We start from the raw sequence: 20,134 nt of genomic DNA, 5'->3' as shown, positions 1-20,134 counted from the left end.
TACAGGGCCTGGCTGCCAGCAGTGAGAAAAGCTTTTCACAGGACTCCAGGCCTAGTTTTCAACAACTTGCTCTATGATCCCACTTCAAAAAGTGAAGTCAAAAGGGTTAGGAATCACTGAGGCTGTGGAAGGAGGAGACACAACCTTCTAGCGTCACCCCAAAAAACAAGCCTGACAGAGACTGCGAGGGGCTGAGCAGAAGGCAGTCCCCATCCTTGCCAACGTGGCTAACGCCTTGGCATCAGTGGCGTGGGCTGTGCAGAGCTCAGCCCAGAGCAGCAGGTGAGCAAGAGTTGAATTCTCCCTCCACCCTGTTGCTATGATCCCAAACTCCCCAGAGGAACACAGCAGCATGGATTGGTTCCAAAGCTGGAGTCAGGGCTCTTCCTTCTCACTTCAGGTTCTGAGAAGACACTTATATTTTCTAACAAAAGGCTCTGAGGCTCCTCTTGCCCTGGTCTGGAAGTCCTAAACAGGGTCAGGAAATTATCCCATTTCTGTGGGTCAAACAAGGGGTGAGGAGAGAGCAGTTTCCTCCAGACCGACACCCCCACATTCTAACCCCACCTGACAGGTTAGCCTTCTCACTCCCGCCCGGACGCCCCCTCCGCAGGTGTGCCCACATGCCCCTCTCATGCAAGGCCAGGTGCCACATGGGCGGGGTGAGAAGGGGGACTCTGAGTGCCACAGCTCCCCACTGCTTCTAAGTTAAGACTGCTAAACCCTTCGTCCTCCTGTGCCCGGCCCCGGCTGAGCCGAGGAAATCGCTGACAGTGGCACACAGCTTTCTAATCCGCAGGGACAGGAGACGCTGCCCTGGCTGTGTTCGTGACAAGGGTGAGCTTACCAGGCTGGATGGATCAGTGCCTGAGAAGTGGCCCTGGGTAGTGGAGACAGAAGCTATGCCCCCAAGGGAAGGGCGGGTCATGCTGGAAACCAGGAGGAAAACAAGCCCAGGGCTCCCCGGGGACCAGGGGAGGGGAGAGGGCTTGGGGACAAGGATCAGCCTCTTCCCTGAGGCAGTCTGGGTCTAACCACCTGGTACACTGGGAGGCTGAGAAAGGTTACGCCAGTTAACAAGAAAATCTTAAAGGCCACAATGTTGAGGATGAGGAATGAATGAAGTCCCAGCTAATTCCTGTCCAGATTTCCACTCCAACCACAGAACACCAACCTCAGCCAAGACTAGCACTGGGAAGATGACACACGTGGGCCGGGATAGGAAGACAAAACCATAACAAGAATTTGTTTCTCTTATACTTTATCAAAATACTTGGACTTTTCAAAATATGCTTGGTAACATTCCTAAGAAAGAGATAGGGAAGGCCGGGCGCGGTAGCTCATGCCTGTAATCCCAGCACTTTGGGAGGCCGAGGTGGGCAGATCACAAGGTCAGGAGTTCCAGACCAGCCTGGCCAACATGGTGAAACCCTGTCTTTACTAAAAATACAAAAATTAGCTGGGCTTGGTGGCACACACCTGTAACCCTAGCTACTCGGGAGGCTGAGGCAGGAGAATCGCTTGAACCCAGGAGGCGGAGGTTGCAGTGAGCCAAGATCACGCCACTGCACTCCAGCCTGAGTGCCAGAGCAAGACTCTGTCTCAAAAAAAAGAAACAGACAGGGAAGGTCTGATTTTTCCCATACTGCAGACACGCAGGTGAATGACCTGCCAGGGCTCACATCTCCACAGCAGAGTCCTGAAGCATGAGATGCCAGGAGGGCCAGCCCTGCTGCTGCCTGTCACACAAGCAGCCCATGCATGGCTACGTGAGGGCACTCACTGCAGCATCACTGAAAGCGATCCCCTCTGGGTGCTGCTTTTCCTGAAAAGGAAATTCAGTACAGAATGGGAACTGGAACACAGAAACAAAACCAGACCTGTCTGTGAGCTTTTTGCAACAGCACACAGGACCCTTCACAATCCTGCTTACCTGGGCAAGCCCCCGAGGTCCATCTCACTGCAGATGTAGGGGCCTGGACGCAGAATCACCCACAGCCCGATCTCTGCGGCCATCAGGACGAAGGCCCTAGGGAGGTCCACATCAACAGCCTCTCCCACAACCGCCCAAGATGAGGCCGGGTGGGGGCCACACACATCACAGGGTGGAGGAGCTGCCTGGTGGGGCGAAGGGATGGCTCAGCCCCACCCCCAAAGCGTGGGGACTCCCACACCAGGTCGGTGGCCTGAGCTGCTCCCAGCCTCAGAGCCTCTGCACAGCCCCATCGGGGGCCTGAAGAGGAAGGGTGACACCCAGGGCACAGGGGTCTTAACAGTGAACCTGACCCAATAGCCTTGCTAGCTTAGAGGGGCCGCCCTGCCCCAGCCCAGGGGGCCAGATCCCATGCAGAGTTGGGCGGCTCCCAGGGTCTTCTGCCCCTCTGGGCTGCAATGGAGAGGTGGAGCCCAGAGGCTGCAGGCCCAGTCCCTCTGGGTGACAGGTCACGGTTGGGGAGCGTCTGGGTCCTGGGTGCAGGGCCTCTCACAGTCCTAGAACAGGACTCCAGACCCAGGTCCCTCCCTGGTTCTCTTTGGTTGCTAATCCACCCCAAGTAACCACCTCTTGCCCTGCCCCAGGCCAGTTCACAGAAGCAGCAACACCACATACTCCAGGTCCAGGTTCCCAGAGAAGTCAAATTTGCCTCTTTCTGGCTCATGCAGGTTCCACGGAACATAGCTGCAACGGAAATGATAATTATAGGCTAGAGCGTGTCATTCATTCCACTTCACCTCTCACACTACCTTCTTTAGCCCAAAAATCCAATATGATGGCTAAAGATATGTTTCTTCATGATTTGAGGACTGGAACCAACAACTAAGTGAACTGATCTAGGGACCAGAATCGAGGGCAAGCCCTCTTCCCTCTGCATCAACAAGATTTGGATGAAGCATAAGACCGGTGGAGTAAAAGGTCAGGCGCTCTGACCCCAGTTAGCTTACCATGCCCACGCCCCACTGGAGAAGAAAATGTAACTTTATCAAAAAAACAGCTACAAGGAGTAAGGGGAAAGCTCGGTGATCATCCTATATTTACTGAAGCCCCGGAATTCCAAAACGTGCAACAGAATGAAGCTTCCAACTCTAAAGACAGGACAAGGGATGTAGCAGGCTCATGGACAGGCTCAACTCGAGAGGCGGAAGGGACGACTCATGGATGACACAGTGACGGCAGCTGCTCTTCTCCCAGCCCCACCCCATCGCTGGCTTTCGCAGAGCCTCTGCCCACTACAAAGAATATTCTCAGGTGAAGGAGGAGAGCCTGCCTGGCTTCCAACCCAGACACACGAGCTCTGCCTTTCAGCAAGTGTCGTCGGTGCTGCTTCTGCGGGTCAGAGTGCTGAGCCTGCAGCGCTCCCACAACCTTCAGGAGTCCTTTCGGGGAAGTTGTCAAGGCTCGGCACGTTTCTGTAACTCTTTAAGGAACTGTCTTCAAAATCAGTTCATAAACCACCCATGAAAAGCCATCTCCTTGATTTGTAATCACATATTTTTGCCTAAACATGGAATAATCCAGCCTGATCACCCCCTTTATTTCATAGACTTAGAGTCAAGTATCAGTTGGCAATTTGGGGGGAAAACCCATGAAAAGATCCAGGTTATTCACAACTGAGCACATTTTATAAATGATTTGCAAATTCGACATTTTATTGCGTGCCTACCATGTGCCAATCATCGCAGCAGAGGCTGGGATGGCAACCACAGCATTCTAAGACCACTGCCCAAGAGGAGTGCTGAGAACTGGGGCCAGAGAGCCTCTCAGGCAACTCTCCTGAAGAAGACTCCGTTCAGTGGCTGTATAAACTGGAAGTGGGAACACTGCTTGTTACACAAAAAGATTCGCTAGCACTGAATCACCTCCTCAATCTGCACTCACCGCCTTCCCTATACTCTTTTGTGCGACATTGCTACTTCAGTTCCTCTAGACCTTACATCCATTTCATGTCCCTTCGCGCCCATGAGTCAGGAGCTCTGTGGTGGGGAGGAGGAGGGAGACCCTGGCTCTCTCGCCCTGGGCAGAGGACCTGGGCCGGTTCCTCTTATGTTTTTTCGCATGCAGACACCAGGCGCCCTGCTTAGGAACCAGGCTCCGGGGGGACAGGGGCAGCACCTACGTGGTGAGGGTGTTCAAGCCACAGGCCTTCATCTTCAGCAAGCGGTCCCTCCAGTACTCCCTGGGCACACGGAAATAGTGGATGGAGCCCCCGAAGATCCAGAAGGTGGAATCCTCCAGCATGAAGTTCCAGCCCTTGGCCTGCAGCCCCAGCTGTCGATGGCGGAGCCGCAGAGGGACCAGGGTGCTCCAGTCCAGCCTGGAAAGACAGAGACATTCTGGAGCCTGGAGGCTCCGGGCCGCAGGGGCCAGGGTGCAGAGAGATCAGCTTTTTCTCTCTCTGGAGAGGGCCTGCGTCCAGGTGGCTGGGAAAAGCTCCCCCCTCCGCCTCAGCCAAACCTGGGGAGGGGTCTTTCTTCAGCACGGGGCCCCGCGGCAGGGGAAGGGCAAGCCGCGGCTGCAGCCAGCAGCAAGACAAGCACAGCGCTCGGCATGAAGGCCGGCGGGCTGAAAGGAGAGACGGCAGCCGTCGCGCCACGGGAGAGGCTGCTGCTGGGGCCGGGGCGGGGCGGGCGCTGCACGGGCTTCACCAGGGCCAGCTCCGCGGCCACGCGGCTACACGCGACAGCGACGGCGACTTCACACGGTCCCTCCGAGCCCCGGCACGGTCGCAGCCGCCCGACTGGAGGAGCAGAGAGCTGGAAAGAGGGTCTGCGTTAGCGGCGTCCACCCATCCACCCGATTCCAGGTCTTCATTATTTTCTGAAGATCGCGCACCCCCCGAGAGGTGACCCAGCTAGAGCAGAGGCCCCCACGGGAAGGCCGTCGAAGGCTTCGGTCCGCGAGAAAGCTCCCCTCGGCATCTCTCGGGGTCGGCCCCAGGGAGCCCCTCAGCCGGGTCCCAGTGACTCGGTGCTGCCGGGTGGGTCTCCTTCCCACCCTGTCTCCCGAAAGCCGTGCGAGAAGCTGGGGAGACCCACATTTCAAGTCAGGAAGGTCCGGAAAGCTGGAGGCATGAAACAAGGGCCTGGCTGAGTCCGGGGCAGGAGCGGGTGTGGGCTGTGCCTTCGTCCCCACCGGCGCTCGCTCCTGCCCTGACACTAGCAGGCGGTGGCCAGCCGGGCCCCACTGCACAAGACGCCCCTCAGCTGAGTGTCACAGAGGGACGGAGCAAGCGAGAGGGCCCAGATGGCCAGAGATGGGGAGAGGGCAGGGTGCCCACAGGACAGAAGACAACTCGGGCATCGCCAACCTCTTGGGAATTTTGTCTGGGGCCACTCTCAGGCAAAGAAATTTGCTTTTTTACCTACTCCTTCCTACTTCTCACAGCCCCAGGGCCTTAGAACTCACACCGAAGCTCCAGGACTACGGTTCTGCTGTGTTACAGATGAAAGGGTCATCTCATCTTGGGCAACCTGGGAATCTGCTCACCACATTTTTCTTTCTCTAAAGAGAAAACTTCCATGTTCTAGTAAATGGCTTGCAAATGACATTTTAGGACACAGTTCTTCCAAAGGACTGTATGAGAGAGTGACAGCAATAACGCCAGCCGGAATAGGAAGATCCGGATGTGAATCCTGGCCCCCAGCTTGGTAGAACTGTCGCCTTGGGTTAGTGACACCAGTTCTGTGGGCAGGAGCTTCTTCCTCTATAAAATGGGGCTATTGCCTGTCCCAACTGCTCAGAAAGGCTGCTGTGAGGGTCCCGGAGAAATGCAACACTCTCTGCTGTGAGTCGAAGGGTCTTGTCTCTATCTGAAATCAATTTATTGTAGCATGTGTTTGCGTATTAGAGAGCTATGGGAACCTATTCACCACACTTTTTTCTCCAAAGAGAAAGCTTTAGAGAGAATAGCCACCAGTGGGTTTTATGTCCCTAATGTGGAATAATCCCAACTTCTCCATTCTCCCCATGGTGGTATATAGCTTATGTGCTAGACTTTGTGCCAAGCCATCTTATGACAATTTCTAAAATTTGACAATGAAAGATTCTGTACATTGAGATCCTATTAGACCAACACAGCCTGTAGGCCAGAGGTGGGCCAACTTGGGCCTCGGGTCAGATCCAGCCTGCCATCTGTCTTTGTGCAGCCTGCAAGCTGAGGATAGCTTTCACATTTTTAAGTGGTTGGAAAAAAATCAAAAGCATAATATTTTGGGACACATAAAAAATTATATGAACTTCAGTGTTCATAAATCATTGTATTGGCACACAGCCACGCCATCTACGAATGGCTTTTTGCAGTTGAGTACTTGCGATAGTACTTTGCGTGGCCTGCAAAGCTGAAAATATGTGCGATCCGCCCTCTCTCAGAAACTCTGCTGGCCCACATCCTTGCAGATGAAGCCCTGGAGTGCTAAGACAAGGCCTCGGCCCCTCTGGGCCACCGTCCAGGCCTTCCTTTGGTGCCCCCTGCTCTGCTCACCAGGCGCTTTGCTTTGGCTACAGGCTCACAACTGCTCAGGCCACACCTGCTCCAAAGCACACACCCTGCCACCTGCTCAGCCCTCCCTGCCTCAGGTACTCACCAGACTCACCTGCCCGCCGCAACACAGGTTCTCCCCCTGGTTCCCTCAGAGGCACATGCTGGGCTCACCCCAGGCCAGAATGAGGAAGAACTGGATGGACAGATTATTTTCTTAAAAACAGGGGCATTTTGACAACCTGGTGGTGAAAATACACACACGCATGCACATGCACACATACACAAAATATCACTGTTTTTAAAGACAGTGACAATACAACTTAGCAATCATTCCACCAGGTACCAAACCTTATTCTCCAGCCAGAACTTCAAAAGCACAATCTCCAGTTCTTATTAAAGCACACATTACTTATCCTAACGTCTATTTATGGGTGCGAGAGCCTCCACTTCCCACCCTGCTAAATGCAAAGGTGTAGGCAGGGTTGGAGAAGCCTCTCTGACCAACATTCCAACACAGTCCCTGCTAGTAACCAACACCTTTAACCTCTCCCCTTGATTAGCTGATGACTAAGGATCAGGAAACCTCCCTCTAAGCTGACTTCTCCAGGTGTGGTCTATAGACAGCCACACCTCTGAACTCCCTCAGGGTCACAGCCACCTGACTCAAAGTGCAGACACCTGGAAAGAGGCATCCCAATTCAACAACTTCTATCCACCAACCAGATTTCCAGGTCTTCATCCGCAGCTTCTCAGAAATGCATAAACCTTAAGCCTTACTTGAGACCTACTGAATCAAAATCTGCATTCTAACCAATCCCAAGGTTACAGCTCGAGAAGCCCAATCTGCGTCTTCTCCCTGGACACTACGTAGACTCCCTCCCTGGATACAGCTTGTCTTTGCTAGTGTCTTTATAACACACCATTTTCTATATTTTTAGAATAAAACGTTCTTCTCAGTGCATATCAAGAGGAATGAAATAAACAACAAGAATAAAAAACAATCTAGCTGTTATCCAATTCCAAATTCTGGTGAATTCAACTGTTTCTTCATAGGAATTTTCTGGTAGGTTACTAGAGAAGTTGTCAACACATTATTAAAAGGGATGAATTCACCAAGAAAATGAGGATGATAAGTGTTGGGTTTCTCCAAGGAATTCACTGCAAGTAAATGACACCATGCGAGTTAGAGCTTCGTAAACAACGAAGCATCATGTAAATGGTTATTAACACTAATAATGATCATTAATACTAATAATCATAAGATGGAGAATAACCCCATAATTTCCTGAGTAACTCAGTAATAATAAAATAAAGGAAATATCAACAGTGTGGTTAGAGTTGGTTGGTTTAAAGGTCAGCAAGACTTTACCCCTAAATTAGGCTTGATACCAAGCAGCTAACCAAATCCTAAGGAAGCCCAGAGTGTTTCTGTCACTTTTCTTGGGGAGCAGTTCATCCATGATGGATCTTTATCTGATGAAACCAGGAACACCTGCCTTCTTTTGAACTGGAGCTTATGTTAACATTTTCTCCTAGAATTTCTGTTGCCTGTGTATCTTGACTTCATTTATCCAAAGCGATTTTTCCGCCTTAGAAGAGTCTGGACAGCAGACCCTGAATTCAGTGCTCAGTGCCCAGGTCTGCTCTGCTCAGAGTCAGGCTCTGCTCCTCCACCTGGATGGAGAGGGTGGCCGTGGTCATGGTCCAAGGTGAGGTTCCTGGAGGAAGGCAGGCACATCAGGACTTCTGATGGGGCCGCGCACAACCTAACAAGACCTCTACAGCCCATCCTCACCAATTCCCTTTTGGCAAGTGGAAAAGGGGCATGCACTATTCGTGCTGAAGGCTGTGCAAGCTGCAGACACAAAAATTGGTTGCAATGGAAACCTGAAGCAGAGGACATAGGTACCAAGTTCTGCTGTGCCCCGTGGTGAGGAAGCAGGGGGAGGTGGAGCCCTCTGGAGTAATTTTTCCTTGACTGGTGAGGTGGGTCCTGAGGATGAAGGGTACAGGGCAGGCCCCAGCAGGCAGGAGATTCCAGGTGTAGTAAAAAGTGCTCCCGGATGTGAGTGGATGGAAAAGGGCAGATGAGCAGGTGGCAAGGTCACCACCTCTTTCTGGGAATGGGACTGGCTGTCAAGTTCCAGAGCGGATCTTGCAGGGCGGCTGGGTGGGAGGTGAGCCAGATCCTGTCACCACCAGAAAGGATCTCCTTGAGTGAAGTGTGCCAGGCTTGAAATGCGTCCTGCCATGCCAGCGGCCATCCCTGCATCACCCGTCAATCCTGCAAACACTCATCAGGAACTGGGGTCATGGTACGGCTGGGAGGCCTCACTGGGGTCACAGTCATCTCTTTCTGGTCTGCCATGCAGAGTGTGACCAGACACAGATAGGCCAGGATCCATGCAACTGGGCACAGCAGAACATCCAGAGCGCCGTGAACATCCAGAGTACGATGACCGCCGGTGGAGACCAGGCAGCACTCACGCAGTCCGAGGCTGGCCACCAGCATACGCAAGCTGGTATCTGAGTCAGGAATTGCAATCATTGTCCTTCGATTCCCAGAACATAAGTCCTTGCCAGCCCCAAAGGCTGGTTATTTTGATGCTATAACATAACGTGTTCACATACTTGTTCATCTGAGACGATAGCTTACAAATTCAATTTTTAGGTACACTGTGGCCCTATTAGGGCCTCCCTAAACAGAGGTTCAACTGAATCCAAATCCAGGGCATCCCATGAAGATCCTGACCAAGAAAACACTCACCTCCACCTCCTCCAAGTGGCCATGCCAGAGGCCACCATGTGATGGCAAGTGTGTTCAGCTGCCCACAAAGACATCAAACACATGGGAATTCCTCACTTGGATGTGTCTTCAGTGCAGACTTCATCACTTTCAGGATTCTGGTTTGGTTCTAGGCTCCCATGAAGCTCAACTTCCTTGGACATCCTGCTGCCCTAAACTGTCTGTTTGAGGATATTTTGGTCCCAGCAGCCTTCAGCCATGTTCTCTCCACCCTCAGCAAAAGAATTTGAGGGCCTGAAGAAGGAACTATTCACTCTTTGGCCCAGATGGTGCCCTTAATGCCTCTACTCCAAAATATTGCCTCTTGGACCAATCCCCGGACTCCAAGAACTTCAGCCTCAGGGAAATGGAAGTCGGTCCCTGTTTCTGGCCCAGCTTTCTATATGTGCTCCTTGGTCTGGGCCCAAGGTGTTGGACTCCTGTTTGCTGGGAGAGGCATTAAATATGCCCAAGGGCTTGGGCCTGCCATTCCCAAGGCAAGTATATGCATTTTGCAAAGATGTGAGGTCCCCAGCAAGAGGTCCATAGCACTCCTGCCATCCTAGCTCCTCTGCTTTTTCCTCTGAAAGGGCTCCCAGGTAAGGCAGGCACCCTGGCCTCACATCCAGGCTCTGACCCGGAAGCATTATTGGTGGTTCAGAGAGCAGTTATTTCCTAAAGACTGTAGGAATTGATTACATGAAGAAGAGTTTACTAGACCAAAACCTTGAGATCCAATAGTAAAGTAACAAAAACCCCTCACTCTAACCAACCATATAACAACAATAACAACAACAAAAAGTGTTCTAACATTCTGTGACTCTGTACTTTTGCAGTACTTTGGGACCATTGACAGCATCATAAACAGGAAAAGGACTGTGTCTCACCCAGACAGAAAGCTCTGTTAGATAACACAAAGCCTCTACTCTTGATAACAAGCCCCTGATCTTCGAGATGCTTGTAGACTCTAAATGAATGATATCACAAATACGGAAAAACATAACTATGTTAAATATCTTTTTAATCCACCACATAGGACTTATCTATGAAGATATACAAGAGATGCACTGGCTCTTACAAGACTCAAGAATCGACTTGGCCCTATCGAGTTCGGCTCAGAATCTCCTTTACATTGATCCAACAGAAATAAAATGTACTATTTGGAAATGTCTATCAAGATTTAAAATGAATCTATCCTACGGTCAGCAATTCTACTTATAGAAATACATGCAACAGATATCTGCAGCAGCTTTGTTTACAGTAGCTAAAAGATTGCAAACAATCGATGGCCATCAATAGAAGATTGTTTAAGTAAATTATGTGTCTAATGGACAAGTGGGATAATATGTGTAGCTATTTTCTTGTATATGCATAGAATATTTCTGAAAGAAGCCATTATCAGTAATAACGGCTGATATGAATAGGGAATAGGGAAGGGTGCCTAGCCTAGGGGCCAGGAGTGGGAGTTTCTTTTCACTTTATTCCCCTTCACACTCTGAATACTTACCATGTTCATTAATTGCCTACTCACAAAATAACTTCTTAAGGGAAAAAAATACAATCTATGCTTGAAAGGAACAAGCCCACTGACTGTTTTGCTGAGTGTCAAAGAACAGAAGCTGTCAGTATCAACAAGGAGTCTCTAACAGGCAGACACGAGTCAAGAAATATCTACCTCGTTAGCAGGAGCCTCTAAAAACACCTGCTGCCTTTCTATCCCAGGAGACATCCACACCATGAGAACTCTTTTTCAATACGGTCTTTAATATCCAGAGCAATAGATTTAAGCAAAAGCTAAAACTGAGTGGAGAGGAAGCAGCAAATATCCCAGCATTGACACCAAAAAACCCTGCCCCTGCCGTGTGATGGTGGAGAGGGAGGGAGGGAGGACGTGCCTAGACCCCAGAGTCCTTTTCAGGTCCAAATGTTCTCAAACCTTTCTCCGCAAGCTGCAGCATCTCCTGAATTCTTCCCAGAAGAGCGTCTGACATGACCTCATGGAACTCTGCATCACTTCATCAAGGACTACATGTTTTTATTTCACTTGCCACTTCCTTACCTTAAGGTGGGAAGAACCCTTTGGTCAACTTTCTGCTATTTCTGCAGCCCAGGCTCTTTGTCCCCAATCTTCTTAGTAGCCCAGTCCCTCCCTTGAATCACACCTATACCAATACTATGGTTGCTCAAGACAACTCTGGTCTCCTTCTGCTGGTGGCTAGCATGGTCCTGTAAGAATCCCAGAGCCAACTCGATCTTCCTAGCACAGGGTGATTCAGACACCCCTCAACACCTGTATCCAACAGGTGATCACCTGCTGAAGGAGACACTTCCCCGATGCTGAAAACTTTACTACTACAAGATGAAAGGAACACTGTTCAAAGAGTTTGAACATTCCATGAAATATGACTCAGGCCTCAAGCAGAGAAGAGTCCTAGAATAGGCAAGGCCCATAAAATCAATTACCTCCCAGAAGCTCCAGAGGAGAGGCATGATTTGGCCACATACCCTTGGAAGACAGGACTGGCCATGATCAAAAAAAAAAAGTGACCTGCATTGCTAAGTTAGCCACCTTGTTCAGGAGAAAGAGTTTGATACATCTCCTCCTTTTCCTTTCTATAGGAAGAATTCGGGGTCTGGAATAAAGAAAACAGCAGGGCAGGGCAGTGTGTGAGACGGACCTCAGAGAAGAAATGAACTTACCTCTTAGGAGCATGATGCTGGCTGCCCACCTGAAGGCTTTCCCCTCTCCCAACTTTCCCAGCTAAAATTTCAGGTATGAGAGATGCAGTGTTGCCTGTACTTTTGCTCGGTGATTCATTTATATTAAGGAAAAAATCATGAATGAGAACCATGCCTTTAGATAATATCAAGCAGGCATTCTTGTGTCCATGGAGTGGGAATAGGAAGAGAATGAAAGGCAACTGGCTCAAAGGCACGGTTCGCACTGATACGTGCATCGCAGACCTCAAAATAATACTCTGAGTGAAAGAAGCCAGACCAAAAAGGAGAACATGCTTTAAGATTACGATTCTATAAAACACTAGAAAATGCAAACCAATCTATCGTGTCGGAGAGCAACAGATCAGTGGTTGCTTGGGGCTGGGGAGCAGGGAGGAGTAGGAGGGAGGGATGACAGAGAGGTACATGGAAACTTTGGGGGCTGGTGGCTGTTTTCACAATCTTAACTGTGGTGATAGATTCACAGCTGGATTTAGATATATGTCAAAGCTTATCAAATTGTACATGTTAACTATGTGCAGTTTGTTGCATGACAATTAAACTGCAATAAAGGTAATTTTTAAGAAAGACCACTGTTTAAGCTTAAAAAAAATAAAAAATAAAAATTCTAAGACTGAAATCCTCCCCAAAAGTCAACCCGGTCATCCTAGTCTTTTGATATGATGTAACCCACCAGCTATGACTGACCGTGAACCAGCCCGAGGAAAAGTTGATGGAAAAAAAGAAAAGCTATAGCCAAACATCCCCCAGCCCATGCCAGCCACTGTCCAAATACCTGCCTTCTGCTACAGGAAAGGGGCTGCTCCTGACAGCTCGGCTCCACAACGAGTGAACTTGGTGGCCAGTTTCCACGTGACCTATATTCCACTGACCACCTCAACACTCCCCGGTAACAGCTGGGAGAGGCCCCACCTCCCACTCAGTTAATGACCCAGTCAGAGCTGGGGCAAGACAGGAAGAGGGAAAGACAAAGAGGGTGTTCTCCTCCTGCCTCCAGAGATATTACAGCAACTCATACTCATTGGTGTCCAGCCCAAGTCAGACAGGAGGAATTGGCAGAATGTACCCATGAGGGTGAAAAAATCAAAAAGACGCCAAAAAGACACGTATTCCACAGGATCTGAAGAGACGGCCCTGAACTTGGTTCAGAGCTCCTTGAGCTTCTGTTCTACCTGCTAGAAGGATGGAGAGGCAAGAAAAACATCCTTCCCAGGCACGTCAAACTGTTTTCACAGAATTTGGTCGCAGCTCTTTATTCTCTGTTGCCATTCCACTCACTCCAATGGCCCAAGACTGACTCCTAGTGCGGTCACCCACCTAGGTGGGGACACAGTTACCTCACCTCAAAGAAGCTCAGGCGTCTTCCCAGCTAGGTCAGCTCCCTGCCACCTCACCTCTGTCCCACCAAACAATAGCAAACCCTCAGCCTCCTTCACATACCTTTTCCTGGGGACTTTTTGGGTGTGCCACTCAGCCCATCTCAAGCCCACAGTGCTGCCCCAAATAGTGACCTGCCTGGGTCCCCTGCACAGACTCCTATATCCCTGATCAACAACAGGCCTGCAGCCGCTAGCCTTTCTCTTGGCAGCTTGTGCGCCTTGCTACCCTGATGTATGCAGGAGGATCTGCTGCCGCTGCTCTGAGTAATTCTTCTGGGGTTTGCATAAGCCTTGCACAGGGAGGAAAGCTGAGCATCCCACAGGAGCCAGGGCCAATCTTCAGAGAGGAATGGCTTAGAGATCTTAGGCAGGACAGAAAACATCTTGGGAACAACCGGAGAAATTAAATGCCTGAAGTTTTCTGGGCCCCAGAATGAGAAGAAAATCCGTCCTTCTCCCAAACAATATCATGACGTCCCCACTGTCTCAGAAACAAGCATCCAGTCCTGACAAGGTGTAAACATAGAGTTTGTCAGTGTGTTCTTCTGGCCACAAAGGACTTCCAGATATTTATCTCCATCAAAAACTTCCCTATCTCCCAGGGGAAGTGCAGAGAAACTAAGAACTTAATTTCTCTAAGTAAAAAAGAAGCAAATGACAAAGCCGAGCGGCGTAGGGCCTGCCACCAGTTCCAACCGTTCAGTTCATTCGATACTGCCGGTCGGCTTCCCACTGGAGGTTTTGAATATGGAAAGTGCTGACCTGAAAGATAGGGTCAGGGCTGTAGAATCCTTAAAATAAGCACAGTTTAGAAAAATGCTGGGCTAGGGCACCCAGAAAACTTTTTCACAGGCTGTGGGTAAATCACAGTATCACTGAAGCCACTCCTTTGCCATAAACAACATTTGGAAAAGGGGGAGAGGAAAGGGTGAGCCGGTAACAGGTGAATGGTGGGAAAGTGGAGAGAGACGACCTATCAGTCCTAGAACTGTGCAAATAAATCACGGCCCGGGATCTTGGAGGCCCACGGACATTGTTCTTACGACCCTGCCAGGCGAGCTGGCTAGACCATAGCTGCCAGGCTGAAGCGCCGGCCTCTGCGGAATAAGGCGCCTCCCAGAGGCTCGGGAGGAAAAGGGGGACCTGGGGGAAGAGCAGAGGGAGCTCTCCGCGGAGCAGTGGGGACGGGGCCGCGATGGGGTGCGTCTGAGAGGGCTCTGACGGCTGGAGGGCTGCGGGCGTCCACGAGGGGCAGAGCCCGGCACCACAGGCGCGGCGGGGTGGGCGGCTCAGGGCACAGACGCCGGCTCCCGAGGGCACGTCAGGTGTCGCCCAGAGGCCTGGATCGCGACGCAGGAGTAGAGAGCCTGGAGCCGCAGGGGAACTCGGGGGTATTGGGGAGCTCCCAGAAAGAAGCCGCTGGGGCTGCTCCCCCCGGGAACTCGGGATTCGCGGGTCGCGGGAGGAGAGAACCCGAGGTGCGGAGGGCTGGGGAATGTGGGGTCCGGCAGGTGCTGCGCGAAGCTCTCTCTCACCTGCGGAGCACCAGGAAGCCCAAGGCGACCAGCAGCAGGAGTCCCAGCGTGCGGCCCGGCCTCCGCCGGAGGCTCCACGTGGTCATCGCGTGTTCTCTAAGCGCGGGGACCCGGGTTCCCACTCCAGTCCGCACTCAGCCGCGCGCGGGAGCCTCGGCGCGGGGGGCGGAGCCGCGCGCTGGTCGCCTGGGCAACCGGCCCGCCGGCGCTCATTGGCTGGGGCTCGCGGCTCCGCGTCTGCAGTCCTAGGCCTCGCGCAAGCAGGGGCGGGGCTGGCCGGGGCCGGGGCGGGGCCTCTGTCGGGGGGGCGGGGCGGAGCTGGTGGGCGGGGACGAGGTCTCGGTAGGAGAGGGGGCCGGCGGGGGCGGGGCTGGCGGGGCGGGGACAAGGTCTCGGTAGGGGAGGGGTCTGGCCGGGGCGGGTCCCCAGTGTCGTGGAGCGGTGCAGAGTCCGCCGTCTTTCTGCTCGCGAGGCGCAGGCGGGTGCGGGAATGCTGCGTACCTGTCAAACGCCGAGGTAAAGTCGCCCCTCGCAGCGCTACATCAGGAAGAACGTACAAAAGGCGTCCGCAAAGCAGGGGCAACCAACAGAATCTTTTAAAACAATTCAGATTCTGAAGCAAACAACTTTTTCAATAATAAGTCATCCTGTGAAAAGCCAGGATTTTGAAGAATTGTATCTGGACACATTTCGGTGTGGTTCATGTCTGAGGAGGGGGGTTCCAAATATTTTCTGTCTTTGGTTTCTGCGAGTCTTACTCTGGCCTTGACTCCAAGGGCTTCCAATTTTTTATTTTAAAAAGGTCCATATGAAACTCTCACATTTTAGGAAAGGAAGAATATCATTCTTATCCTGAAACAGAATGTATGTCCCAAAGAACATGGTGTAGTATTTCGGTGCAACTTACACTGTAGCAATCACAAACCCAACTCCTCCCGGGAACAAAATTCAGATTTTACTGAAAGAAACTCGAGGAAGGGCAACGTCTTCCAGAGCATCCGGGTTTGTCGAATGTCTCCCTTGCCGCATGCTTTGAATTCATTTCCTAAACGGGGGCATAGTTTTGAACTTGTAAAGCCGACAGGAACCAAATGAAATTGCAGATCTTGGAACAAAGACACAGACTTGGGTATGAAGTGTCCTTTGTCTAGCGTTAAGCACATATTTAGTCAAGGAGCAAAAGTTAAATCAAAGAGAGGCAAAAACAAACGAACAAACAAGAGGAAAAAAACCCTGGCAGAACTGGGGAGGATAAGCTGGGCTTGGAGCAATCCGGGTCTGACTTAAGCACCGCAAACATTCCCAGAGGCGCGCAGAGGGAGGCGCACTCCCGTGGACGCGCTCCACGCCCGCTCCTTTTCTCCATTGGGTAAGGCTATGATTGCTTGATGGCTATGAAGTCTGTGATGGAAACATGTTGGTTTAATCGGAATACCAGCTAGCCGCGAAGCGTGTGGAGAAATTGTCAAAGGCTAGCCCCTTTGCCTGCAGGGGACCATCCGAAAGACATGCACCCCACATTCATCCTCTCACTTCTGGTCACGTTGAACAGTAGCAGAACCTATCAAATATAAGGGAATTCTCAAATGGTTTAAGCAATACCAGCATCTCCATTTTTCTTCAAACGTTAGCAAAAACTTAACATGGGTTGTGAAAACCGTGAACTCCTTGGCCCACCCTTGTATCCTTCGTTTTTATTTGTGCGAGAAAAATATACATAACTGAGTGTTTTCAAAAAAATTTCCCCTTAACCTTGTGGGAAGTTCAGAACTAAGGACACACCCTGCTCACAGTCTAGGAACAATTTTACTTTATCTGGGCTTAATGATACCACAGAATGCTACAAAGTTAGCACTAACCCGAGATGCGTCTTGCTCATAGGCTGAGACTTTTTTTTTTTTTTGGGACAGTCTCACTCTGTTACCCAGGCTGGAGTGCAGTGGTGCAATCTCAGCTCACTGCAATGCCTCCCGGGATGCAAGCTATTCTCCTGCCTCAGTCTCCCGAATAGGTGGGACTGCAGGCACCCACCACCTTCCCCGGCTAATTTTTGTATTTTTAGTAGAGACGGGGTTTCACCATGTTGGCCAGGCTGGTCTCAAACCCCTGACCTCAAGTAATCCGCCAGCCTCGGCCTCCCAAAGTGCTGGGATTACAGGCGTGAGTCACCATTTCCAGCCTGAGACTTTTGTTTTTTAAAACATTAGGCCGGGCGCGGTGGCTCAAGCCTGAATCCCAGCACTTCGGGAGGCCGAGGCGGGCAGATCACGAGGTCAGGGGATCGAGACCATCCTGGCTAACACGGTGAAACCCCATCTCTACTAAAAATACAAAAATTAGCCGGGCGTAGTGGCGGGCGCCTGTAGTCCCAGCTACTCAAGAGGCTGAGGCAGGAGAATGGCGTGAACCCAGGAGGCGGAGCTTGCAGCGAGCCGAGATCGTGCCACTGCACTCCAGCCTGGGCGACAGAGTGAGACTCCATCTCAATAAAAAAAAAAAAAAAAAAACATTAGCAAGATACTCCTTCAGTGTCTCCTTTCCAAAATGTTTAGTGATCTTAACCCAAAGCAGACAGTGAAAATACTCAAATCCCTGGGAACAAAAGCTACAGTTACCATGAGCTGGCATAAGAGTGGGGTAAAAAAGTGGCCTGCCAAGGTGCTTGGCTTGGTAATGAATCCCTGGTACACAGGAATCATCCTCTTCCCAGGCCTTCTTTCTAGTGTCCAGGGTTTAGAAAATATAGGAAATGCTTTTTAAAAAAATTAAATCTTGTTGGTGTGCCATGTCCATTGCTCTAAGTCAGAGCTCCAACAGACCCAGAGGGCACAGTTCCTTCCTTGAAAATTCCTGTATCACAGATAGTCAGTGGGAAACCGAAACACATACAAAATGCACACACAGGAGAATAAAAACCACACTCACTCAAAATCAGTACAGTGAAGTCATGTGGGAAAAGCGATCATGTCAAACTAGTCTCATTTGCTGTTTCACTTTTTATTTTTAATAGGTAACAGGTTTACAGATCAGTTATTCATTCACGTAACTCATTTTTGAGGGCACTCTGCTAATGCTTTAAACACAGTATATCTGAATTTTAGGAGAACGTTGGCAAAATTTCTTTTAGTCATGAGAATAAGATGAAAAATGTGGCTTCTATGATAGTACAGTCACTTGGGCCCCTGGACCAAGATATAACCCTCTCCTCCCCACCTCCTCCTTATGGGCAGACACCTCTTGTCCAGCAACCCCCATCCACCCTCCCCTCAGGAGAAGCAAAGTCCAGTTATGATGTCAAGTTGCCAGGGGTCTTGAACAAAGAAATTCAGAGCACAGGAGAATTCCTGGGAATAAATGAGGGCCATTTCAACCCTAGCCAAAACAAAATAGAAAGTCCTGGAATGGAGATTTGGCCTAGGAAAAAGAAAAGAGAAGGCAGATTTAAGTTAAAGGAAGTAGACAAAGCTTTTCAGCCCCAAAGATATGTGAGTGGGACTGGAAGGAGCCTGTGCACATCCGACAGGGATGCACAGAACTTGATCTTTGGCCTTACCAAGCCTAAACTATCATTTTTCAGGCTCAGCCTTTGAAGGCCTAATAGCCAAAGATCTAATTCTGCAGCATTGTATTTATTAAAAAGTAAATGACAAATTGTAATGACCATAAACAACATACTGAACACTGTTTCACATGCTTGGGATGTATCAGTGGACAGAACAAAGATCTCTTCTCTTTGAAATTTCTGTTCTAGCTAGGGAAGAAAGACAACAAAACTTAACAGAATGAATAAGTAAACTGTAGAGTATATTCAAAGGTAGTAAACTCCATTGCAAAAATTTAAAAAGTAATAAGGGGGCCAGGCCCAGTGACTCATGCCTGTAATCCCAGCACTTTGAGAGGCTGAGACAGGCAGATCATTTGAGGTCAGGTGTTCAAGACCAGTCTGGCCAACATGGTGAAACCCCGTCTCTACTAAAAATACAAAAATTAGCCAGAAATTGCTTGAACCCTGAAAGTGGAGGCTGCAGTGAGCCAAGATCATTCCACTGCACTCCAGCCCGGGCAACAGAGCGAGACTCCATCTCAAAAAAAAAAAAAAAAGTAATAAGGGAAGGAGGACTGGGAATGCGGTGAGGAGGGGTCTGCAGAGAGGCGGTCTCCCGGGAAAGACATTAGCTGAACAAAGATCGGAACACAGTGGGAGTTCTCCATGCAAGCGAACCAAGATAGAACCTGGAGGAAGCACTGTCCAAGCAGACAGAGCAGCTCGTACCAAGGCCCTCAGGAAGGAGCATGACCTGGTGTCCCTGGTGTCCAAGGAAAGGCTAGGAGGACAGCGTGGGAGGTGATGGCAAGAAGGCAGGAGACGAGGACAGAGAGATACAGGGGCCTGACCATGCAGGGCCTTTAAGAGCAGGGCTTTGACTCTGAATGAAATGGGAGCCACTGCATGGTTTGAACATGGCGGTGATGATAACTTAGAAGGATCACTGGTGCCATGCAGTAATCCATATGGGAGACGATGCTGGCTCAGGGGACAGCGGTGGAGGTAGTGAGAAGTGTTGAATTTCTGGGAGTATTCGGAAAGCAGACATGAGAGGGTTGTTGCAATTCGTGGATTGTTTGTAGGGGGAGAGAAATAAAGGGGGCTTAAGAATGTCCCCCACAGGCTGGGCCTGAGAAACAAGAAGTGCTTGTCGCTGTGACCTGAGATGGGGAAGGTCATGGGCAAGTTTCCGGGGGACATCAGTAGCTCAGCTTGGACCTGCTGCGTTGAGTGGAGTGGAGTGGAGACACCACACAGGCTGCTGAACATCAATCCTGATGGTCCAGAAAGAGGTTTGGGATGGAGATACGAATTTAGGAGTTGACAGAGAGTTGGTATTTAAAGGCAAGAACCTGCAACAATTAACAAAGTGCAGACCGAGAAAGGGGATGGGGACAAGCCCTGGCACACCTAACACCGAGAAAAGGCAAGGAACCATGCCACCAACAGGTGAGGTTAAAGCAACACTGAGGATCGACCCGTGGACTTAGTATGTGGTAAATGTTGGTGAACTGGACACAGGCAGCTTGGGTGGAGTTGGGGGTCATGGGATTTGGGAAGCCAACTGGAATGGGTTCGGGAAGGAAGGGTGAAGAGAAATCTAAGACCATTAATGTAGATGACTCTTTCGAGAATATAGGCTAGAAAGGGGACACATAGGCTGGGTGCAGTAG

General features: G+C 50.5%; 1 protein-coding gene across 5 annotated transcripts in view; it reads right to left on the bottom strand.

Moving 5' to 3' along the window:
- GLB1L2 (galactosidase beta 1 like 2) overlaps positions 1–15,168 on the bottom strand; it is a 47,408-nt gene extending 32,240 nt beyond the window's left edge. The window contains exons 1-4 of one of the 5 annotated variants that reach the window (XM_031016003.3): positions 14,915–15,168; positions 4,113–4,310; positions 2,609–2,677; positions 1,934–2,029 (exon numbers count right to left, since the gene is read on the bottom strand). In XM_031016003.3, the coding sequence (XP_030871863.3) occupies positions 1,934–2,029; positions 2,609–2,677; positions 4,113–4,310; positions 14,915–15,000 (449 nt within the window). In that variant the 5' untranslated portion in view covers positions 15,001–15,168. The remainder of the gene's footprint in view (positions 1–1,933; positions 2,030–2,608; positions 2,678–4,112; positions 4,311–14,914) is intronic. The other 4 variants (XM_063693696.1, XM_031016001.3, XM_031016002.3 and 1 more) reach the window with 4 other exon arrangements.
- Between the last annotated feature and the right edge of the window lie 4,966 nt (positions 15,169–20,134).

This window comes from Gorilla gorilla, chromosome 9 (genome assembly GCF_029281585.2).
Source record: "Gorilla gorilla gorilla isolate KB3781 chromosome 9, NHGRI_mGorGor1-v2.1_pri, whole genome shotgun sequence".
In the NCBI taxonomy this organism is placed as follows: Eukaryota; Metazoa; Chordata; class Mammalia; order Primates; family Hominidae; genus Gorilla; species Gorilla gorilla.
This window is presented reverse-complemented; position numbering and strand designations above follow the sequence as displayed.